This window comes from Octopus bimaculoides, chromosome 1, assembly GCF_046866305.1.
Source record: "Octopus bimaculoides isolate indiv1 chromosome 1, ASM4686630v1, whole genome shotgun sequence".
Classification (NCBI taxonomy): domain Eukaryota; kingdom Metazoa; phylum Mollusca; class Cephalopoda; order Octopoda; family Octopodidae; genus Octopus; species Octopus bimaculoides.
In genome coordinates, this window is record NC_142928.1 from 112,456,497 (window position 1) to 112,483,487 (window position 26,991).

At 38.6% G+C, this 26,991-nt stretch overlaps 1 protein-coding gene across 2 annotated transcripts in view; it reads left to right on the forward strand.

The window, feature by feature from the left end:
• Positions 1 to 26,991, forward strand: part of LOC106874050 (ER degradation-enhancing alpha-mannosidase-like protein 3) — a 465,143-nt gene that overhangs the window by 62,536 nt on the left and 375,616 nt on the right. For both annotated transcript variants that reach the window (XM_089356169.1, XM_089356161.1), the window contains exon 4: positions 6,704 to 6,743. In XM_089356169.1, the coding sequence (XP_089212295.1) occupies positions 6,704 to 6,743 (40 nt within the window). The remainder of the gene's footprint in view (positions 1 to 6,703; positions 6,744 to 26,991) is intronic.

Consider the following 26,991-nt stretch of genomic DNA (forward strand, 5'->3'; position numbering starts at 1 on the left):
AGATGGAGATTAGGACAATACAACAACATACATATGAAACCAAAACAACAACAACAATAGTGACAATAACTGCAACATACCCCACACAAACAACTATAACAACAACAATGGCAACCACAACACCCCACATACAAACAACAATACCAGCCACACTGCCACCAGCACCACCTTCAACACCATCAACAGTAATAACAACATTGATGATGAACACAACACCAGCAGCAACAACAATGCTGGCACCAATAACAACAACTACAACAGTAGTAACACCAGTAGCACCCTAGTCTCTGTCTTCTGTAACCCTGATGATAAATCATATGACATGATGAGGATCTACCTGACAGACTTACCCTTCATCAAAAGGGTATGTATTTCACCACAGACTGACAGTGAGACAAAGGCAAAGATTTCTTTAGCTAGAAATAGACTCTGACATATCTTAGACCGATATAACAAAGCCACTGAAAAATATACAGTTGCCAAACGCCTACAAAAGAGCCACTAGAAAACAACAGTTGCCAAAGACCTACAAAAACTGAAACAGTAAATTAGGAACAGGGAATTAGTGTGCCTCCCTATGGACAAGTCTGGCAGACTATCAATTGCTCACAGAACTATGTCCAGGCTATGCAACAACATATCAGTATCATGAGAGGGGTCACACCGCAGGAATGTGAAAAAGTAGAAAAACTTCTCAATGCACACATGGGAATGTGGTGTAATATACTCCAACCCAGGAAATGGACTGCACACAAAATTTCCAAGCATTCAACAATTATGTTTCTACGCTGTATGGGTTACAAATTGACCATAAACTCTGTTATGGAACCCCCAACCCGGCCAGTTTGCAGAGCAAATATCTCCAGCAATTATAGGTTATCCTACTTCCTCTCACAGGTGTTGCAACCACTCATTGAAATGTCCCCAGATGTCTGTATGAGCATGGATTTCCACCTAAGTTGTATCAGTAGTTGTAACCACTCTAATGAGCTCACAAGCTGTGTAGTGGGTAGTAGTATGGATGTGTTTTCACTCTACCCATCTATAGACATAGATTTTGCCGTGGAAAAATGCATTGAGATTATCTGTGAGAGTGAAGTCAACATGAGGGAACTAAGCTTCCTCCTAACACTAAACTATGACCAAAACTACTTGGACAAACATAACCTAATTTGATTTTGCTCCACCTGGTCACAAAGCGGAAGACCACCCACCATCAACTCGGCAGTGAAGAAAAGCACCACAGAATGCTGGAGTGGCTAGACTTTGCCCACCACAATCGAGTGAAAAAAAATGAGTGTACATGCTATAGGAGCTAGTGTAAGAACTACCTTGAAGAAAAAGTATAAATAATAAATGAGTGGAAATCGAACCAGTGAGTGTGTTAGATAATAAGGTATTAAGACAATATGACTCTCCCCAGACACAACTGAATATAAATGCACTTGAGAAAAAGCCTAATAACCTGATACTGGTAGAGGAAGCACAGTCTATAATAAATTTTTCATCAAGCTGTCAAAAAGAAAATTGTGTTGACCATAATGTGTGAGACTAGCTGGTAGTTGCACAGACAATGCTCCTGTCTGAGAACTAGGAGACACATGGAAAGCAATTACAGATCCACAACATGCTTAAATGTTATTTACTAATTGTACACAGGTTACTTTAATGTATTTCTCCAAGATCAATACAAAATGCACAGTGTGTTGACTGATAAGCACATTGGAGAGAAAATGGGATATGGGGCTATGCGGAACTGCTCATCATCAACAAAGCTAAGCTGAAAAAAACAAAGCAATATCACTGAAATATATTGACGGGATGGTTAAGACAGATTTTTTGTCTCTGACCCTGACTTATAGGCATTAAAGTTGCTGTGCTTTGTCAAGATTCCATCTTCTTTAGTCAATGCAGTTAAAAGACTGACGAAAAAATGGTCCACACAAGCATCTCTTAAGAACTGAAGTAGCTATTATAGTCACAAGCAGAAGTAGACTGTCAAAGGGAATTCAAGGAGGGCAGTTTATGTATATTGCTGTATTTTCTGGAGGTGAACTGTTGTCAACTCTGTTGAGGAAATGCCTTGGTTATATGTTAGGATCTGCAGAAGAGAGAAAACTAATGTGACCCAAACCATTTTTGTCAATGGCCTAAAACTATATTCAGGTAATGTTCACATCAAGAGACTATAAGAACTGATCTCAACTTTCTCAAGAATCATAGAAATAGAGTTTGCTCAGGAAAAGTGTTCATATTTAGTAGTCAATTGAGGAAAGTTTGTTAACCTGTGAAGGACTATTGATATCAATAGAGGCCTGCATTGCTTAAGGTTGGCCATTCATCCACATTTGTATGTGAAGATCTGGGTAAAGTATTTTTAGGAAGACCGGCAATGGCCCATTTTCTCTCCATGTTAGTGATATTATCGAAGAGAAAGGTTGCTGGCTTGAGCTGATTCAGTTTGGCACCCATTTTGTCGCAAGAATTGCTGTCGGAATGGAAAGAGCCAAAACAGATACTGCAATTCATCTCCTTGGATTGGTACTTTTTCTCAACCTTGAAAAGATAAATGGCAAAGTTGATCCCAGTAAGAGTTGGACTTGATGTACAGGGAGTTGGAACAGATACTATGAAGCTTTCTATCCAATGCTTTAATAACTCTACTAATTCACTGCCCATCTGTCTACTCTATCTCCAGTGACAAATGTTTCAAATTTCTTGGAATTGATGAAAATGTTCCACACAGTAGAGCTGGGAATAAAAGTTAGGGACCAAAGAATTCTTCAACAGACTTAAGAAAGTTTGAAGTTAGAGTTGTTTGTATCTTGAGAGTAAGTGTAGAACTGCTGAATAAGTATTCTGAGTATACAAATTTATTATGAGACTCAGGGTATGATGGACTGACCTACATGAAGAGAACCGATCATATCATCAGAAACTTACAACTCTTATATCTTGGTTGTACATTCTCATTTATACCAATTATTATAGATGCACTGATGTAGATAATAAAATTTACATAAAAACCTGGAAATGCTGGATTTACCTAGAAAGGACAAAAAAGCAAACTAGCTCAAATTCTCCAAATAAAGATATGTGTAAAATATTTTAAAGTTACTGCATTTGACAGTTCTATATTTAAGAGATGATGAATTATGTACATTATTTACATTTGATGGATATTTGTCCTCATCTTGTTTGTTGTTGTATACAAGTTATTCAATTTTAATTTTTATCACACAGTCACTTATCTCTATAATTCCGTCTTAGATTAGCTGACCGAAAACTCTTATTTCTCAATTCTATATTTCTACCATTCAATATTTACTATCTCTATGCGACAGAAATCCCAAAAGAATTCTCTCTCTATCTCCCTTGTGCTCTGGCCTAACCCTCTCTGCTTTACTCTGTCTCTCTCGATCCCACTCTCTCTCTCTTCTCCCTCTTTCAATACCCCTTGCTTCGCCAGGACTATAAACTAGCGCACGCATCCCAATTCCCTACTTGACTTAAATACCTTTGCAGCACTATGGCATGGCAGTGGTGCACCCGCCTTCCCACCCCCTCCACCAGTACCAGAAGTTCCTATCTTCTCCACCAGTACCGGAAGTTCCTATCTTCTCCACCAGTACCGGAAGTTCCTATCTTCTCCACCAGTACCGGAAGTTCCTGGCTGTCTTCCATGAACACTTCTAAAGGCTTCACACCACCCCCACCACTACTTAGGATTTATCTCCTCCTATGTAAGGTAGTGATCATATGGTGCAAAATATGATAGTGTAGTAGACGCAGGTTGAGATGAATACTACTGATTGTTTATGAATTCTGCAAAATGCGAGCTTTCTTTTCAGGTACATGACGCTGCTGTTCCCCACCCCAGGGTCTTACGGGCCCATACCTCCCACTCCCTCAGGGTTGGCACTCTCAATGTCGATACTCTGAAAGGTAGATCTGGTGAGATTGTTGGGATGCTTGAATGGAGATGTGTCAATATCTGCTGCCTCCAAGAAGTAAAGTGGAGAGGAGGTTCCGCTAGGTTCCTCACAGGCAAAGAACACAGGTACAAGATTTTCTGGGTAGGGAACACAGATGGGGTCGAGGGCATGGGTATACTTCTTGCTGAGAACTGAGTGGATAAGGTAATCGAGGTAGCCAGAGTATGCGATAGAATACTTAAGATTAGATTAGTTCTTCACCATGGGTTAGAAACCATTATTTCGGCCTTTGCCCCACAGCCCGGGCTACATGATGGACAAAAAGACCGATTTTATGACACCCTCTTGCAGACTACCTCGTTGACGAATGACAGGGACCTTCTCTTTGTGGCTGGTGACTTCAATGGTCATGTTGGAAAACATTCAGGGGGCTTCCATGGCATACTTCGAGGCGATGGTTTTGGTTCCTGCAATGAGGAGGGAACCAGGCTGCTGGAGTTCTGTGATGCAAATGACCTTATGGTTTGCAATACTAACTTCAGGAAACCTGCCAGTCACCTAGTCACCTACCGTTCTGGCAGACACACTAGCCAAATTGACTATATCCTCGCCAGGAAAGTGGAAAGATGGCTGCTTATAAATGCCAAAACCTTTCCAGGCGAAGATTGTACCCCACAACATAGACTAGTAGTTAGTGACTTCAGGATCAGGGCTAAGTGGTTGCCCAGAAGACGACCAGCATGGAGTAGAAGGGTCTGGAAGCTCAAAGATCCTGTGAATGGACAGAGATTTAGGGACTTATTACTCGAAGCCTTTGATGACATTGAAGGGGATATAGCTTCACACGATGTAGAAGACAACTGGAGGTTTCTACGGGACAACCTGCTGAACGCCACTGACCAGATCTGTGGATGGTGCAAAGTCCCCTCTCGACCCAAAATAACATGGTGGTGGAACAATGTTGTTGACAGGGCTATTAGACAAAAGAAACAAGCTTGGAGGGACTGGAAGAATGGTGGTAGCAGGGAATTGCATCAGACTGCCAGAAGGGAAGCTAGGCGACAGGTTTATTTAGCCAGAGGGGAAGCAGATAAGAAAAAATTTGCCAATGTTCTGCGCCGTGAGGACCAAAGACTTGAAGTATTTCGTGTTGCAAGACATGATGTTGTGGGAGAGAAATGTGTTCGCATGAATGATGATACACTTGCACTAAATAAAGCTGCAAAGAAAGAGGTTTGGAAATGCCACTACAAAAGATTGCTCAATAATGAGAATGAATGGGAGAAAGAGAGTCTGCTGAATGTTGACCCAACAGAGGGATGCTATAATTTCTGGTAAGACAGCTGCAGGAGAAATACCTAGCCAAAGATAAACCTCTGTACCTGGCTTTCGTTGACATGGAGAAAGCCTTTGACAGGGTCCCCCGATCCCTTATCTGGTGGTCAATGAGGAAACTAAAAATAGAAGAATGGTTAGTGAGAGTTGTGCGAGCCATGTACAGAGACGCTGCCAGTAAGGTGAGGGTTGGCAACAAGTACAGTGAAGAATTCCGGGTAGAGGTAGGGGTCCACCAAGGTTCTGTCCTCAGCCCCCTCCTATTTATCATAGTCCTCCAGGCGATAACAGAAGAATTCAAGACAGGATGCACCTGGGAGCAACATTGTGCTGATGACCTTGCACTAATTGCTGAGTCACTATCAGAACTAGAAGAGAAGTTTTAGGTGTGAAAGCAAGGACTAGAATCAAAGGGCCTGAGAGTCAACCTAGCTAAAACCAAAGTCCTAATAAGTAGGAAGGTAGACAAAACACAAACCCCTTCAGGTAGATGGCCCTGCTCAATCTGTAAAAAAGGCGTAGGTAGAAACTCTATAAGATGTACCGAGTGCAAGCTATGGACACATAAGAGGTGCAGCAATATCAAAGGAAGGTTAACTAGGAACTTAGTTTTTGTATGTGGCAGATGTTCAGGTGCAATAAACATTGAAAATGTACAGAAAACAACTTCTGTCTCATTCCAGGGTGAAAAACTAGACGTAGTTGATAGCTTCTGCTATCTGGGTGACCAAGTTAGTAGTGGGGGAGGGTGCACTGAAAGTGTAGCTGCTAGAATAAGAATAGCCTGGGCAAAGTTCAGAGAGCTCTTACCTCTACTGGTGACAAAGGGCCTCTCGCTCAGAGTAAAGGCAGACTGTATGATGCATGTGTACGAACAGCCATGCTACATGGCAGTGAAACATGGGCCGTGACTGCTGAGGACATGCATAAGCTCGCAAGGAATGAAACCAGTATGCTCTGATGAATATGTAATGTCAGTGTGCATACTCGACAGAGTGTAAGTATCTTGAGAAAAAAGTTGAACCTAAGAAGCATCAGTTGTGGTGTGCAAGAGAGACGACTACACTGATATGGTCATGTGGCGAGAATGGATGAGGATAGCTGTGTGAAAATGTGCCACATCCTAGCGGTTGAGGGAACCTGTGGAAGAGGCAGGCCCAGGAAGACCTGGAAGGAGGTGGTGAAGCACGACCTCCGAACATTAGGCCTCACCGAGGCCTTATGTCAAAATTTGAAACCAATATCTTAATGTATCTCTATGCTTTGTTTTAATGAATTGTAACTGGCTTTATTGTTCTTAGTATCTAATACTATCAGAAAGTTTGCTCTTCAAACACTGAATGTTATTCCATAAATTTTATTTGTAATTTGAAACTATATTAATGTGATTTAAAATTCTTTATTATTTGTATAATTTCTTACTTTTGTTGCAGTTTCTCCCTAACCTTGATAGACTCTCTGGATTCACTGGCTGTGAGTATTTTATATAATTATTTGTTCATTTAAATTCTTCAGTGTAGAAGTAAAAATATTCATTTAGGCATTGAAAAAAAAAAACACTGCTCTTTGATAATTGGTGACAGTTGGTATCCTAAGTTTCTCAATATTTCTGAAAAGTACCCAATTATTTGGTAATGTCATTTACTCAGCAGAAACAACGAATATGTTTTAACTCATATAACCCAACTTAGATAATTCACATGATTTTGTCCCATATAAACTTTTTCATAAAGTATTGGTAATTTTTTTAATTTCCTATATGAAACTAATGAACTTCTTTAACAGTAATTAAAGCCGTAGCTATGTAGAACTCAACAAGTTCTACACGAACAGTGAAACATAACTGATTATTTGATTTTAGGATAGTCTCCATGATAGTTATGTGATTATTTAGGTGAAGCCCATGCATTATTAAATGTTGTTAAGTGGGGGCTTAGTAAAAAGGATAAAAAGTGATATTCTTTTATAGCATCCATAGAATTTGTGCCAAAATGGAATACAGTAGTGAGACACATCTCCTCCTAGGTAGGCAGAACATCAAATAAAAACTAAATTGAACTTTGCTGTTTGGCCCAGTTCATACCACTGTGGACATTGGCCATCAGAATGGTGATAATATGTGCATGTGTGTTTAGATTGGTATATATATATATATATATATATATATATATGTGGGAGAATATACAAAAAATAACAACAGACGAGGACAGGTGGTGTAAATAACAAAAGTGGGCGCAGGAGTGGCTGTGTTATAAGAAGCTTGCTTACCAACCACATGGTTCCGGGTTCAGTCCCACTGCATGGCACTGTGGGCAAGTGTCTTCTACTATAGCCTCAGGTCAACTAAAGCCTTGTGAGTGGATTTGGTAGAAGGAAATTGGAAGAAGCCCATTGTATGTGTGTGTATATGTGTCTGTGTTTGTACACCCAACATCACTTGACAACCGATGCTGGTGTGTTTACGTCACTGTAAATTAGCTGTTCAGCAAAAGAGGTCGATGGAATAAGTACTAGGCTTACAAACATGTATATGCGCAGATGTGGCTGTGTGTTAAGAAGCATGTTTCCCAGCCACATGGTTCCGGGTTCAGTCCCACTGCATGGCACCTTGAGCAAGTGTCTTTTACTATAACTTTCGGCTGACCAAAGCCTTGTCAGTGAGCTTGTGTGTTTGTTTGTCTCCCATCACCACTTGACAACTGGTGGTGGTGTATTTACATCCCCGAAACTTAGCGGTTCAGCAAAAGAGACCAATAGAATAAGTACCAGGAATGAAAAATAAGTAAGTAAAGGGGTCAATACATTTGACTAAAAATTCTTCAATGCGGTGCCCAGCATGGCCATTTAAGCTTTTATATGTATGTATGTATATATATATATATATATATATATATATATATATATATATATATATATATGAGGTGAGCAAAAGGTGCACATATGCTGCTATATGAATATATAAATCAAAAAAACAGAACAAGAACATAACGGATGACAATGAAAACATACGGACACCTGGATGATACAAAGATGGACAGGAAAACCAGGATGGAACATTCGTCAAGCTTCCAATCATCACTACAGTTACACGTTTACAAATACAAGCAACAAGAATAACATCATGTGTCTTTTGGCTAAAAGGACAAGTTAAGTTAAGCTGGCATGTGAAGTGAAAGCCTTGCAACAACAAGCATAGATGAAAGTCAGGAAACAGGAAAATATGGTGTTGTGTAAGCAGCAGTCAGTGCTCAGCCAAGCATGATCTTTCTTTCTTGGTCTGATCGCCGTTTGTACAACACCTTATTTTCCTGTTTCCTGACTCTGATTCATGTTTATTGCCACAAGGTTTCCACTTCACATGCCAGCTTAACTTAACTTGTCTTTTTAGTCGAACGACACCTGTTGTTATTCTTGTTTTTATTTGTAATCGTGTAACATTTTCTCTGTTTTCTCATTTTTTTGTCCGTGTTGTCGCACATATTTTCCCACTTTCTTCCAAAAATTTAATGCCCTTAGCTTAGATTTTTGGGGCCTACCAATTTTGAACAGTCTCAAGTGTAACAGGCCAAAACTGTAGTGATGATTGGAAGCTTGACTGATGAATAGAAAGCCACGAATGTTCTGCCCTGGTTTTCCTCTCCGTCTTTGTATCATCCATCTGTCCGCATGTTTTCATTGTCATCCGTTATGTTCTTGTTCCATTTTTTTAATTTATATACACACACATATATATATATATATATATATATATATATATATATATATATATATATATATATATATATCAGGTCATTAAGAATGAAATGTCTGATTTTGAACTGAAAGTTTATTTTACTTTATCTCAACAAAAAGCAATGCAGTTAATCAAAGTATACACTTAAATTATCAACACAATTTTGCCATTTTTTCAGTAGCTTATTTATGCCAGCAGCAAAGAATTCTGGATAGCAAGAGGTGATGAAATCACGTGAGGCTGCTTTTGCATCTTCTGATTTGAATTTTTTTCCTTGCAAAAAGTTGTCTAATGCCTGGAAAACATGATATTCAGTTGGTGCACGGTCTTCTGAATATGGTAGATGACAGAGTTCTCCCAAGTTCAGTTCCTGTAGCTTAGGTGACATTCTTTGTGCAACATGTGGTCGAGCATTGTCTCGCAAAAGAATTGGCTTGTCTTAGTTGACCAATCTGGGTTGTTTAGTTGCAAGTTCACTCATCATTTCATGCATTTTGTTGATGTACACATCCGTTGTGATTGACTTAACAAGTCTCATGAAGCTGTAATGGATGACACCAGTGCTGGACCACCAAGCAGACACCATTAGCTTTTTTGGGGGAATATTCTTTCTTGGACTGTGTTTTGGCTTTTCGTCTCTATCCAACCACTGTGCAGAATACTTAGTATTGTTGAAAAGAATCCATTTTTCATCACACATAACAATATGGTGCAAAAATTGTCTGCTTTATGTCGTGACAGCAAAGAACAGCAACTTTCAAGATAACATGTCATATGATGCTCGTTCAGTTCAAACGGTACCCACTTATTCAGCTTCTTTACCTTGCTGGTTTGTTTCAAATGATCCAATACTGTTGGAATCGAAACATCAAACCTTGCCACTAACTCATGCATAGTTTGAGATGTATCCACTTCCACTACAGTTTCCACCTTGCTCTCAAGTCTATCACCAGACTGGAACATCTCAAACCATTGACGTAAAGTGCACTTCATTTGCCACATCTTCAAACACCTCATTGATGTTTTGAGCTGTCTGGAATGCATTTGTTCCACAACAGAACTCATATTCATAAAGAACACAAATTTTTTATCTATCCATGAGTTCACAAAAATTAATTTACTAGAGAAAACTCACAACATAATCAGACACCATGAATTGCATTTCAAAAGGTAATGATGTAACTCTTTAATGTTGTAAAACAAAGAACTGGCAGGATAAAACATTAGAGTTAACGGCTGTTACCCTTGGTGCATAAGAAAATCGGACATTTCATTCTTAATGATCTGATATATAGGCACAGGCATGGCTGTATGTTAAGACATTTGCTTCCCAACTACATGGTTACAAGTTCAGTCCCACTGCCTGGTACCTTGGGCAAGTATCTTTTACTATAGCCCCAGACTAACCAAAATCTTGTGAGTGAATTTGGTAGATGTAAAATGAAAGAAGCCTGTTGTATATATGTGTATTTGTACTCATTGATAGAATAAGTATCAAACTTTTAAAAAAATACTAGAGTCAATTTGTGTGAAGGGTGCCACAAAGATTACATAGGGCAAACGATCCTCACCCTCAGAGAAAGGATGACAGTCCACCACCAACAGTTGAGGGATCCCACCACAAGACAGATACCACTTAGTGGTCACTTAGATCTCTGTGCACAAAACAAATCCTCCAAATTCCTAGTTTTCCCACTATACCAATGACCAGACAACACCACTGACCAAACATGAATAAATAGGGAAAATAATCTTATTCAAAAATACCGACCACAACTCAACATACTCTAACATACCCCCACCAGGTACACACCCACAACAAACACACACAGAAACACATACTGATGTACAAAATCACACACACACAAATACCATGCAAACCTCTGACGCAAACACACGCACAAACACAATATCCACACACATTCCAAGAAAAAACACATATATATATACACTTGCAATACGATTCTAGCAACCATAACTAACACTCACACACACACATACACACATACATAAACATGTACATGCACACACCTACACACACCACCCTGATAATTACAAATCGCATTCACACACACACACACACCCACACATACACAGATACACACACAAACACGCAAATACAGCACAACCCACACAAACATGCATATATGCACTCATGTACACACACACACAAACACAATACGCTTGTTCCTCAGTAAAAAAACACACACATATACACACACACACTCAAAAGAAAAAACACACATATACACACTACAATCACAACAAACATACATACACACACAGTGATACACACCTCCCTGACAAATACAAGACACATAGACACTCACACAAACACACCCACACATATGCATACACACTTCACTAACGATACAGACAAAACAAATCACTCACAAATACAGCACACACACACGTGTACATACACACCTGGAAACTACATAAACCATACCCACATATATATACATACAAATGCATATTCAGTACCAACATGCACAAAATGCACATGCAAACACATACACACCACCCAGATAAACCCAACACACATGGACACACAGAGAAACCCTGATAAATACAACACACTCACACACATACACACCCGCACATACATATGCACCCTCACACACATACGGTTACTCACACACACGTACACACACATAACATCCCCACCAACACAAAACATAAACATACGCATACACACACAGACGCACACATACATATGCACCCTCACATACACATGGTTGCTCACACACACACACACCACAAGTACAATTAAAACAACACAAACATACTCAGACAGAGATACAAACACACATACTCACGTACACACACATAACATCTCCACCAACACAAAACACAGAAACACACACACACACACAGACGCACACATACACATGCACGAACAAACACACACATGTGCACACATGGCACCCTGACAAATACCAATCACACACACACACACACACACACACACCACCACCACCAGGACAATTATAACAACACAAACATAATCAGACAGACACACACACACACTCACGTACACATACATAACATTTCCACCAACACAAAACACACATGCACCCACAGACGTGAATAAACACATACACACACATGCGCACATACAAGCCCTGACAAATACTAATCACACATACACACAAACGTGCACACATATACACACACCATCCAATCAAATATAAGACACACACAGACCCATATACACATGCCACAATAAACTCTGGGACCAATCAAAAAACGGCCCACACACACACAAACACAAACATATATACACACACATAGAGATGTGATCAGAGACACACACTCACACCATTCTGAACTCTAAGACCAGTCCCAAAAACCACTGAACCATGACTAGCCCAGAAACAAAAAAATCCTTTTACTTCCACATTGCTCTTCCTTCCCCTCACCCCAACCAACCTCCCACACTTTCCCATCAGTTCTTCTCCAATTTTTTGTAAATTCTTAAATATATCTCCTTCTGTGTATATATTTACTACCAAACAAACATGATTTTTATTGAATTCCTAATACTTTTTGTTGAATACTTTCTTAAATACTTTCTTGTAAACTGTTTTTAACATTTTCTTATTATTATCAAAGAATGTATATATGTATTTTAATTCTTTATTTGACAACCAGTACTTAACACAACAAAACTTAGACAAAGCTTTACATTTTACTTTTAACAATCTTTTTCTAAAAAAAGTGAAATCGGTCAAGCCAATAATCATCTTTAAAATTGCATTTTCAAACCTTCTTTCATATATATTTCCACTCATGCGGTACCTCACAACTTTACTTTGTTATATATATATATATATATATATATATATATATATATATATATATATATATATATACAACAGGCTGCTTTCAGTTTCTGTTTACTAAATCCACTCAACAAGGCTTTGGTTGGTCTGAGGCTATAGCAGAAAACACTTGTCTAAGGTGCCACGCAGTGGGACTGAACCTAGAACCATGTAGTTGGTAAGCAAGCTACTTGCCACACAGCCATTCCTGTGCCTACGTGGTAAAAAGCTATTTATTAATTTAAGGATTCTTGTAGAGTTTTCGTTACTCCTGTTCCAAAATATGCTGCACTCATCCAGGAATCTTTTCTAGTTTCCTATTAAATAAGTTTGGAAATCTGATCAAGAATAATTTTGGAAAAAGTATTGATTTTTTTTTTTATTCAAGGAATCCCATTATTAATATCACAAACAGTGTAATTTTATTTCCCATTACCATGCCTTGTATTTGGATATAATATTAGTTATGTCCATCTTTGGTAAGGCTTCCTTTTGTACCCCCCCCCCTATAAAATTTAAAATAAAATATTCGACATGGTGGAAAACTGATTTCCTATCATGTCTTATAATAATAGTGATGAGAAAGTCATAAAAATTAAGAATTTCTATTTAAAAAACTTCATTTCTGTACTATGTATATTCATGTCCCAAGGTTAGGCAAAGTTCATAGGCAATTTAGGCCTTAAGGTTAGGCAAATTGGGACATGAATATATATAATACAGAAATGAAGTTCTTTTAATAGAAATTCTTAATTTTTATAAATTTCCTGTCATTAAAAGACATGGTAGGAAATCAATTTTCCACCTTGTCTAATATTAAAAAAATTTTTTTATGGGTGGGGGTACAAAAGGAAGTCTTTTCCTTTCTTGTTTGGGTTGGATGGGATTTTGTTGAGGTAGATTTTCTATGGCTGAAAATCCTTCCTGTTGCCAACACTCATCTGTTTCCAAATAAGATAATATTTTCCCATAACCAGACATGTTTTCATGAAAAGTTTGGTACAATGAACAACACATGTATGATGGCAACTTTCTTTTAGTACTCTCACACAATGTTGAAGGAAGGACACACACACACACAAACAGATAACAAGCTTCTTTTTATTTCCATGTACCAAATCCACTACTCACAAGTGTTTGGTTGGCCTGGGGCTATACCACAACACACTTACCCAAGGATCTACCTAATGGGATGGAACCAGGACTTATATGGTTGCTAAGCAAACTTCTTACCACACAGCCATGCCTGTGCTTATTTGTGTATGTATGTGTATGCATGTATGTACATATATGTGTGTATATATATATCATCATCATCATTGTTTAACATCAGCTTTGATGCTGGCATGGGTGGGATGGTTTGACAGGTGTTGGTCAAGCAGAAGCCTGCACCACACTTCTGTCTGTTTTGGCAGCGTTTGTATGGCTGGATGCCCTTCCTAACACCAACCATCCTGCAGAGTGGGTTAATGAGTGTTTCAGGAATGAGTACAGAAACAGGTGTGCTGCCATAAAGGAGATACATGGCTACCCAACCTGAAGGAAGAGCAGGAGAAGGAGGGAGAGAGTGGAAGATAGCAGGAAAGAGATGGTGGCAAAGTATTCACAAGTGACAGGAATCAGAATAAGGAAGCATGAGTAGATAGTGGGGAAAGGGAATGGGGTAGGGTGTGTGAAAGTTTCTGTTATGTGTGGGTGGAACACACAGGTTGAGGGCTAGTGGATAGTGATTATACAGTGAAACAGGGCCAAGAGGACAGGATTTGGGAGTGAGAGGTAAACATAGTGTATGAAAGAGAAGAGATGTATAGATATTTGGCTTGTTGGAGTAGGGTTTGAGAAAGGTTTCCTTGTCACATGTGCTACTAGAACTCAGTTTCCCTGATGTGGGCAAGTCTTGGCAAATACCGTGAAGCCCAACATCCTGAGATCAGTGCTTATTACTTCGCCCTATGTCTTCCTGGGTCTACATCTTCCGCAGGTACCATCCACTTTCAGTGATCGGCACTCCTTTATGCATACACATCACATGTCCAAACCAATGTAGTCTTCTCAGTTGCATGCTACATTTGAATCCTCTTACATCCAAATGTTTCTCAATACATTTGGACTTAGTCGTAAATGCACATTAGTGTTGCACATCCATGTAGCAAGTAGGAAGGTAGACAAAACACAAGCCCTTTCAAGTAGATGACCCTGCTTGATCTGTAGAAAAGGCATAGGTAGAAACTCTATAAGATGTACCCAGTGCAAACTATGGACACATAAGAGGCGCAGCAATATCAAAGGAAGGTTAACTAGGAACTTAGTTTTTGTATGTGGCAGATGTTCGGCGCAGTAAACACTGAAAATGTGCAGAAAACAACTTGTGTCACATTCCAGGGAGAAAAACTAGAAGTAGTTGATAGCTTCCGCTATCTAGGTGACCAAGTTAGTAGTGGGGGAGGGTGCGCTGAAACTGTAGCTGCTAGAATAAGAATAGCCTGGGCAAAGTTCAGAGAGCTCTTACCTTTGCTGGTGACAAAGGCCCTCTCACTCAGAGTAAAATGCAGACTGTATGATGCATGTGTACGAACAGCCATGCTACATGGCAGTGAAACATGGGCCGTGACTGCTGAGGACATGCATAAGCTCGCAAGGAATGAAACCAGTATGCTCTGATGAATATGTAATGTCAGTGTGCATACTCGACAGAGTGTAAGTATCTTGAGAGAAAAGTTGAACCTAAGAAGCATCAGCTGTGGTGTGCAAGAGAGACGATTGCACTGATATGGTCATATGGTGAGAATGGATGAGGATAATTGTGTGAAAAAGTGCCAAACCCTAGTGGTTGAGGGAACCTGTGGAAGAGGCAGACCCAGGAAGACCTGGGATGAGGCGGTGAAGCATAACCTTCAAACATTAGGCCTCACCGAGGCAATGACTTGTGACTGAAACCTTTGGAAATATGCTGTGCGTGAGAAGACCCGGCAAGTCAAGTGAGACCATAATCTGAGGCCTCTGCCAGTGGTGTAGCCAGCCCACTTCTGTGTACCTTTCCTTCATTGGACACTAAACTCTGCTTGCGAAGACCTGTTGAGGCAAGTGAAATCGAAACCAAACGAAATTCGACGACTGGCACCCATACCAACCTATCCTACATTGGACACTACTGTTGGAGCAAGTGAAAGTGAAATCATGATGGCACCTGTACTACTGGAGCGCTAAGAGCACCGTCCGAGCGTGATTGTTGCCAGAGCAACTGCCTGGCATCCGTGCTAGTGGCACGTAAATAGCACCATTTGAGCCTGATCGTTACCTGCGTTGCCTTACTGGTACTTGTGCCGGTGGCATAGGAAAAAACCTTTGAGCAAGGTCATTGCCAGTGTCGCTGGACTGGCTTCTGTGCAAGTGGCACCTAAAATACACCACTTTGAGCGTGGCCGTTGCCAGTACCGCCTAACTGGCCTTCGTGCTTGTGGCACAAAAAAAGCACCCACTACACTCTCACAGTGGTTGGTGTTAGGAAGGGCATCCAGCTGTAGAAATTCTGCCAAATCAGATTGGAGCCTGGTGTAGCCATCTGGTTCACCAGTTCTCAGTCAAATCATCCAACCCATGCTAGCATGGAAAGCAGACGTTAAGCGATGATGATGAGAGGCATCAAGCTGTTAGATCAGGTTATGAAAGTTACTAATTAGGGAGCGAATCAATTTAGATGAGATGTAGTTTGGGTTCGTGCCAGGTAAAAGCACTACTGATGCCTTATTTCTAGTAAGACAGCTGCAGGAGAAATACCTAGCCAAGGATAAACCTCTGTACCTGGCTTTCGTTGACATGGAGAAAGCCTTTGACAGGATCCCTTGATCCCTTATCTGGTGGTCAATGAGGAAACTTGGGATAGAAGAATGGTTAGTGAGAGCTGTGCGAGCCATGTACAGAGATGCTGCCAGTAAAGTGAGGGTTGGAAATGAGTACAGCAATGAATTCTGGGTAGAGGTAGGGGTCCACCAAGGTTCCGTCCTCAGCCCCCTCTTATTTATCATAGTCCTCCAGGCAATCACAGAGGAGTTCAAGACAGGTTGCCCCTGGGAACTCCTCTATGCTGATGACGTTGCCCTAATTGCGGAGTCACTATCAGAACTAGAGGAGAAGTTTCAGGTGTGGAAGCAAGGTCTAGAATTGAAGGGCCTTAGAGTCAACCTAGCTAAAACTAAAATCCTAATAAGTAGGAAGGTAGATGAAACACAAACCCCTTCAGGTAGATGGCCCTGCTCAGTATGTAGAAAAGGAGTAGGTAGTAACTCTATAAGATGTACCCGGTGCAAGCTATGGACACATAAGAGGTGCAGCAACATCAAAGGAAGGTTAACTAGGAAGTTAGTTTTTGTTTGTGGCAGATGTTCAGGTGCAATAAAGACTGTAAACAAACAGGAAACAACTTCTATCTCATTCCAGGGTGAAAAACTAGAGGTAGTCGATAGCTTCTGCTATCCGGGCGACCAAGTTAGTAGTGGGGGTGGGTGCACTGAAAGTGTAGCTGCAAGAATAAGAATAGCCTGGGCAAAGTTTAGAGAGCTCTTACCTCTGCTGGCGACAAAGGGACTCTCACTCAGAGTAAAAGGCAGACTGTATGACGCATGTGTACGAACAGTCATGCTACATGGCAGTGAAACATGGGCTGTAACTGCTGAGGACATACGTAAGCTCGCAAGAAATGAAGCCAGTATACTCCGTTGGATGTGTAATGTCAATGTGAATACCCGTCAGAGTGTAAGTATCTTGAGAGAAAAGCTGAACATCAGAAGCATCAGTTGTGGTGTGGAAGACGATTGCGCTGGTATGGACATGTGGTGAGAATGGATGAGGATAGCTGCGTGAAAAAGTGCCACACCCTAACAGTTCAGGGAACCCGTGGAAGAGGTAGGCCCAGGAAGACCTGGGCTGAGGTGGTGAGGCAAGACCTTTGTACATTGGGCCTCACCGAGGCGATGACTACTGACAGAGACCTTTGGAAATGTGCTGTGCGTGAGAAGACCCAGGAAGCCAAGTAAGATCGTTGCCAGTGCCCCTGGACTGGCTCTTGTGTGGGTGGTACATAAGATGCACCATTTCGAGCGTGGCCGTTGCCAGTATCGCATGACTGACCTTCGTGCAGGTGACACGTAAAAGCACCTACTACACTTTCTGAGTGGTTGGCGTTAGGAAGGGCATCCAGCTGTAGAAACTCTGCCAAATTTAGATTGGAGCCTGGTGTTGTCATCCGGTTTCACCAGTCCTCAGTCAAGTCGTCCAACCCATGCTAGCATGGAAAGCAGACGTTAAACGATGATGATGATGATGATGATATACGTATATATATATATATATATATATATATATATATATATATATATGTATGTGTGTACATGTATATATATGTATATATATATATATATATTCTCCCATATATATATATATATATATATATATATATATATATATATATATATATATATATATATATATATATATATATACATATATATGTATAAAGAGAGAAAAAGACAGAGACCAATGGCAAAGTTAGAAATATAGTTTATGGATAAAGTCTTACAGCTGTTTCAGGGAAAATCCAATGTATCCCTTTATCAGAGACGGTAATAGTAGAGGAATGGATTATTACATCTATAAGAGGAGATTTGTAGTAAGAAGTGAGAGCAATGCACTGAAAAAAGAACAAAGAAGAAACAGTACTTGGAGTGTAGCTTCATTCCAGCAGTAAACATCCATGTAAAGAATTCTTGTGGGTATTTTCCGGAGATAATTGTAGTAGTAAAGGTGGATATATATCATATCGTATCCGGAGTACTCTGTGCATTGTTTACTAGAAGCATAGCCCAAATCAAGTGAGAGATGTGTGTAGGGTTAAGAGGTCAAGCCTTAAGACAGAAAGGAAGGGAGGAAAGAAGCAATTCAAGTGAGAAATAGTAGTAAGCAGTAGTATGGTCAGTTGTTCTGACAAGACCAAAAGGAAGAAGTAGGGGGAGCAAAAGGAAGAATGTGGGGGTGGAGGCATAAGTTTAGTAAGGAAAAAGGAATGTGAGGAGGTAATGTGGAGAGGTATTTATATTGTGTATAGTGTCAGGCTATGAACCTATACGTGGTGGGGGTGTAAGTGGCATTCTAAGAATAGTATTAAAGGAAAATAAGAGAATAGAATTAGTAGTGATATGTTCTAAAAATAGAGCTAAACCTATTTTCAAGATGGTAGAGGGGGGACCAGATGCTACCTAGAGTTGATTCCTGTTATCAATAGGGAGTTGTGGGAGGTGATGTGGAGAAGTATAGAAAATATGTAAAGGCTATGAAGGCTTTTAAAGGAAAGTATAAAGGAAGTAAATTAAGAAAAAAGATTTAGTAGTGATAAGATCTAAAAAAGAAATAAATCTATTCTAAAGATGGTAGAAGGGGGACCAGTTTGCTAAATCAAATAGGTTACCTATAGGGAGTTGTGTGAGTATGTTGTGTGGTTATTTGTGCATTCATGTCTGTGATAGAATTTGAATGTATGGAAAAAACAGTGATTGCTGGTGCTAAGTGCTTCGTTATATCGATTAAGTAGAGTGGGAGAATTGTATTTTAAAATATGGAATGCCTCCTTTAAGCAGAGCTTGCAATTAGAGCGCTGGCCCTGGTATGGAATTCCAGAGTCCAGGATGGACCATTTTAAAGTATACTGGGTATTTGTGTTTTTGAGGTGGTGAATGCGGTTGGCTAGTGTTGTAGATTTACTGTGTTTGTCATATCTAAAAGAGTGCAAGTGGGCTGCATAGCGTTGCTTGAAGTTTTTAGTTGAACCTATGTATGTAGCTGTAGAGTTATGCAGCAGATTGGTTACAGTGCATTTATATATTACGTTATATCTTACGCAATGCGTTTGTAGTGGGCAGATTGTCCCTGAGTGACAGTTACAAGTAGAAGAGACTTGGGGGTTGTGCTCTGTGGTAGATGAGGCATCATTGTTGGAGGATATGTTATGTGAGGATGTAGAAGAATCTAGATCAATGGAATTATTACTGTTATAGTTATTATTCCCTCTATTGTTATTATTATAGGATATGGTAGTATTATTATCGGAGTATATTAGTGGGTTGGGATCTATTGTGGTTGTGTTCAAGTGTACGAGTGTCAGTGTTAAATGCACGTATATGAATGTCTATGTTGGGTATATGTATGCGCTGAGTGCTAGTATTAGCATAGTTATAGTTGTGTGAGTTTTGATAATAGAGTGAAAGTTTATATTTATTAGAAGTTGCTATAATCGATTCGAAGTTAGGAGTGGTTGAATAAGACAATTTCAAATCTCCTCTTGTAGATGTAATAATCCATTCCTCTACTATTACCGTCTCCGATGAAGGGATACATTGGATTTTCCCTGAAACAGCTGTAAGACTTTATCCATAAAATATATTTCTAACTTTGCCATTGGTCTCTTTATCTTTTTCTCTCTTTATACATACACACGCTAATACACGACCTATGTTATATTCCCCACTCATGTTTATACACCGACAGGGGCAAAACTAGCCGGTATACAGCACTTACTCGGTATTACCTGTATCTTTGGGTTTGGTTGAATCCAATACCCTTCATAACCTTTATGTATGTATATATATATATATATATATGTATGTATATATATATGTTTGTATATATATATATGTATATATATATATATATATATATATATATGTGTGTGTGTGTAGATAAAGCTTTTAAGAGTATGAAGACATAAAGCTATTAAGTGTATGAAGACAAGGAAAGCCCCCGGCCCATCAGGAATCACTGCAGAGATGCTCAAAATATCTGGTTGTTGGCTATAACTTAGTCACCTGTATTGTTTACCAGATGATACGTGAAGGAGTCATACCCAATGACTGGTGTAGCAGCACCATAGGCAACTGCTACAAAGGTGAAGGTGACGCTTTAGATACAAATAATTACAGAGGTATCAAGTTGTTGATCAGGTAGTGAAAGTCATGGAGAGGGTCATAGCCCAACTAATTAGGGAAAGAGTCAGTTGAGATGAGATGCAGTTTGGTTTTGTGCCAGGGAAAAGCATAACTAATGCTATGTTTCTGGTAAGACAGCTGCAGGAGAAATACCTAGCCAAAGATAAACCTCTGTACCTGGCTTTCGTTGACATGGAGAAAGCCTTTGACAGGGTCCCCCGATCCCTTATCTGGTGGTCAATGAGGAAACTAAAGATAGAAGAATGGTTAGTGAGAGCTGTGCGAGCTATGTACAGAGACGCCTGTCACTAAGGTGAGTGTTGGCAATGAGTACAGTGAAGAATTCCGGGTAGAGGTAGGTGTCTGCCAAGGTTCAGTTCTCAGCCCCCTCCTATTTATCATAGTCCTCCAGGCGATAACAGAGGAATTCAAGACAGGTTGCCCTTGGGAGCTCCTCTATGCTGATGACCTTGCACTAATTGCAGAGTCACTATCAGAACTAGAGGATAAGTTTCAGGTGTGGAAGCAAGGACTAGAATCGAAGGGCTTTAGAGTCAACGTAGCTAAAACCAAAGTCCTAATAAGTAGGAAGGTAGACAAATCACGAACCCCTGCTTGATCTGTAGAAAAGGCGTAGGTAGAAGCTCTATAAGAAGCTCTAGAAGACCTGTTGAGGCAAGTGAAATCGAAATCAAACTAAATTCGATTACTGGCACACATGCCAACGTTGTCTCCTTCATTGGACATGAAACTCGGCTTGCGAAGACCTGTTGGGGCAAGAGAAAGCAAAATCGTGATGGCACCTGTGCTCAGCGTCGCCTTCCTGGCACGTGTAAAGAGATTCCAGCAAAATAGTTGTCAGTGCCGCCAGACTGGCTCCTGTGCAGGTGGCACATAAAATACACCATTTTGAGCATGGCCGTTGCCAGTACTGCCTGACTGGCCTTCATGCCAGTAGCACGTAAAAGCACCCATTACACTCTCGGAGTGGTTGGTGTTAGGAAGGGCATCCAGCTGTAGAAACTCTGCCAAATCAGATTGGAGCCTGGTGTAGCCACATCTGGTTCACCAGTTGTCAGTCAAATCATCCAACCCATGCTAGCATGGAGAGCAGACGTTAAACGATGATGATGATGATGATGATGATGATGATGATGATGATGATGTGTATATATATATATATATATATATATATATATACAAACAATATATGAGTATATGCATATATACGTACATGTATGTATATACCTTCATCTACATGTACATATAGATACATAACTGGGTACATGATGTGGCAAAAGAACATGGACAAAATGATAAACAAGATACAACAAACAAGCAAGCCATGTAGAAACATCTCCTTCATCAGTTGCCACCATTAAAACAACAGCGTTTCGAAGAATTAAGGCAGTACGCATCGTTGAAATGGTTCTTCCCACGAACACAAATTAAATTATTTTCGTGGAGAGTAGTGACGGACGGAAAACAAGACAGGAAAATGAAACGGTGAATAAACAAACAAGCAAAAAGGATGTACAGCCAGACGTGAAGTGTGTATGTATTGAACGCTGTATATATATATATATATATATATACACACACACATATATATACACACACACACACACACACACACACACACACATATATATATATATATACACACACACACATATATATATATATATACACACACACACACACACACACACACACATATATATATATATATATATATATATATATATATATATATACACATATATATATACATACATACATACATATGTATATATACAGTGGGGAGAAATAAATATTCGTACATGTCAAAATTCTTTATTTAATTTCTAATGAACATAAATGGGATATACCAACACTATATTTGCATACACATGCATAAACTAAGAATATGCAAAAGAAACTAATGAATTATACTAACTAAGGAATTTATATTCAATTATAAATATTTAGGGGTGAGAAAAGTATTCGTACAGAACATAAATAACCAATAATTCTGTTTTACTACATCGTAGCATAACCATTATTCAGTTCCACTTCAACCAATCTCTTCTTGTAGTTCTTAATGACTCGAATGTTTCTTTAGGAATTTTTTTCCATTCTTCTTGACAAATTTTCTGAAAATCTGGAATGCATGTTGGGGCTCTTGAATGAATTTTAATTTTCAAATAATGCCACAAATTTTGAATGGGGCTCAAGTCAGGTGACTGGCTTGGCCATTCTAAGAATTTTATATTGTGATCGACAATCCATTTTTTGGTAAACTTCGCCGTGTGCTTAGAGTTGTTATCCTGTTGTAAAACCCACCCTTCACAAAGCTGGAGCTTTTCTAGACTCCATCTATCACATGTAAATTGCCAGTGCCATTTGCAGAGAAACACCCCCACACCATGATGTTGCCACCTCCACACTTTACGGTAGGAATTGTGTTTTTCAGCGAATAGGCAGTACCATCTTTCCTCCAAACATGGCTACGCAAATTTCGTCCAAACAATTCAATTTTCGACTTGTCTGTCCAGAGAACATTTTCCCAGAATGTATCAGATTTATCTTTATGTTCATAAACAAATTTTAAATGGGCATCTCTATGTCTTTTAGTCAACAGCGGAGTTTTTCTAGGAGAGCGTGACTTAAGTTCATTCCTATGAAGTTCATTGCTGATTGTTCATAGTGTAACACTAGTCCCTGAAGCTAACAAATCTTCTTGCAGCTCCTTTCTGGTGATCATTGTGTTTTTTTGCGATACTTCACTTCGTTTTTCTTAAAGATCTAGGAGAAATCTTGCGTGGTGCACCGGATCTTATTCTGTTTTCAACAGTTCCCGATTTTTTATATCTTTGAATAAATGAAGATATGGTAGAAAATGGAATACAAAGGGTCTCTGATATTTTCCTGTAACTTTTACCTGCTTTCCACTGTTCAATAATTAAGTTTTTCACTGAATTTGTGAGTTCTTTACTTTTCGTCATTATTACGACACTACTTTATATTGTCTCAGTGCTGAATGAAGAAGCTAGCATTTCGACACTTAAAAATGACTACTGATAAGATTATTGGAACAAATGAGAAAGTTCTGGGAAAAAAAAAAATTATTTTAACAGTATTTTGTGTCATAGAAAATCATACCTATTGGTTGAGCCGAATCAATTTGAAATGATTTAATTAAGAGAACACATTTAGTTACATTATATGGCCATGGTTTTAGATCGTTATGATCTCCAAGATAAGTCAGGTGCTTTATCATGCTACTTGTCAATTCCGGGAAAATTATTGATACTGAAGCAGACTGTTCTGAGACTTACTGAACTCCGTATATTAAAAGACTACGTCTCACACACACACATTGAAAATACACGCATATACATGAATACACACACAATGAAAGAGAGTGAAAATTCAACATTGTAAAAAGCCCCCCAAAACTGTTGTGGCAGAAATCAACATCTCTGAGATTGAAACAAGACATTTATGGCCGTAAATAGACTACACCCAGCAGCACAGAAAGCAAAACCTATGTAGATTAGGTTTGACGAAGAAGTCAAACCATTTCTCCTGCCAAACAATACTGAGGTAAGATGGAAAAGCCTTACGTTATAACAAACACTAACCAAAACCTGTAATATGGCACATATTTAATATATTAAAGGGCACCTTTAATATATTAAATTTTTTTTTATATTCTAAAATGTTATTTACCTCATTTATAAATTAATTTAATTCTTCAATCTTTCTGGGCAAATATATCTATCACATTTTCATAGAAATCTTCTCTTTTCATCAATTGTTGTAATAAATCTTTTTCAATTGACATTAGTGCTAACCCAGACAGTCTTCTTTCTCCTGTTGCATTTCTTTGGTATGTATTGATTCTACTTAATGCAGAAAAGGATCGCTCTACAGAATCATTGGTAGACAGAATTGTCAAAATCAACTTGCAGAGATTGAAGAGTTCTGGCATAGCTTCAACAAGGTCATAGCTGTAAATGTAACTCATTAAATGACTTTCACTTTGCTTTTTAAAATCTTTCATTGAATACATCACATTGAGCTCACTTTGTAATCGTATTGCATCAAAAAATCTGCCATAAGTGATTTTTAAAGAATCTATAGAGTCCACAGGAAATTGTTTGCAATACTCATCAACTTTGTTGAAATTTCAAAAGTTCCATGAATTTAAACTCTTCTAAGGATTAATATCGTGCTTTTATTTGGTCAACTACTGTACTGATAATTTTGTTATAAAGCATTCTATAATGTCATTGGGGCTCAGTAGATATATTTTTGGATCTCTGAATTCCGATTCCTGCATCGACTCCATATTTTTCCCCTAACATATAAAAGATTGAAAGATTATGAAGTTTGTTTTCAAGTACAGTTCTAGTTTTATCTATTTGTTCTTTACAATACACTACCTCATGACTTTTACTCTGGAGGATGTTAAATAAGACGTCAGTAAAAGAAATGATGTCACTGAATACTTTTAGCAAAAATAAGAAATCAGGAGCTTTTAAAGTGTGTAAGAATCCAATTGCTGAATTTATGGTGGTATCATCCCATGCTTCAGGATTTTCAATGATGTGTTCAAAAAAGCTGATTATAAAATTATAATTTTCCTTTGTGGTAATAATAAGACGTGAGGAGTAATTCCATCTAGTTGCTGTTGCTTTCGGAAATCTTTTTTTAACAATGTTATCTAATGCATTAGCCCTTTTTGGTGATTTCGTAAAAAATGTACCCAGTCCGTTTATTGTCGAAAAAAATATCTTCCATTCTTTCATAGCAGAGCATGATTGTGAAAGAACTAAATTTAGAACATGGTCACAACAATGAATAAACATCGCATATTCATATTTCTTTCTTACTTTTGCCTGTAACCCATTTAATTGTCCTGCCATTGTAGTGGCACCATCATATGTCTGTGCAATCAATTTATTTCCACATTCCCACGTCTCAATGCATTTAAAAACATGTTTAGATAAAGCATTTGTAGATCGATCTGCACTAACATCACTAAAACCGATAAATCGTTCTTTCGTCACACAGTCTTCTGTAACATAATGTAAAACTGTTGACAGCTGTGAATATGCTGAGACATCAGATGTCTCATCAATCAAGTCATTTTATATTCTGTTTGACAGACTGGTGAAGATAGAAGCTGTATCTAGATGACTTTCCATTTTTTTGTCATATTTACTGATTAAATATACGAGTTCTTTATAATTTCCACGATTATCAGAGTCTTCAGATTCAAAATGACCCCGAAATGATAATTCCTGGAGGCCTAAAAAAATAACAACATCGATCAATCGTTGCAGAATGGATCTGTTTCATCTAACTTTCTCAATGCTTTGATTTTTACATGCATCTAATTGTAAGTTTATCGAACATTCCTGAATATATTAAGATCTATCAAAGATTTTATATGCCTTTGAGAACGCTCGTGCTTTAGCATAGCCATATGTAAATTATTTAAATCATCATAGCCTTTACCATTCCAAACATTCTTTTCTAAGCAAAAAAGTAAACAAGGCCAACAATAATTTATTAAGTGTAGCACTTCTAGTTAACCATTTTTTCTTTTCATACAAATTAACCTGAAATTGTCTCATGAATTTCTTGTTGTAGCTTCGCAAATTAGGTAGATTCGGTGTTGGTGTCCCACTGTTTATAATTAATTGTTTTCCATCGAAGTCTCTTTTCGAAAAACTATTTCTCAAAATCTCGTTTATAACACACATTTCACTCATTTCGCAAAAGGTTACTCTTATATAAGAACACACATATAAGCATCTGCGTAAATTGTAAGTGAATTTGAACAAAATGGAAAAATAATGTTAGTTAAATTAATTTAAGATTAATTAGCTTCTCAAATAAGAAATATAATATAGATAATATTTTTGTTTTCAGAACACTCCAAAAATATAATAGTGCAAACAGATGTTTTGGATAGAAAAATTCAAACTTACCACCAGGCTATTCCAAGAATTATGGCTAACTCACGAACTGCTCTTGTTCCGGTCAAAAATTTTAGAACTGCTTTTGTTCCAGTCAAAAATTTTACGGGTCAAAAAGTGGAACCAGGTTAGCAACAATTCTACACTAACAAAGAGACAGAGAGTGGGTGTCATGCAGTCTTCTCAAAGCATGACATGCCACAATGAATTTATGGAAAC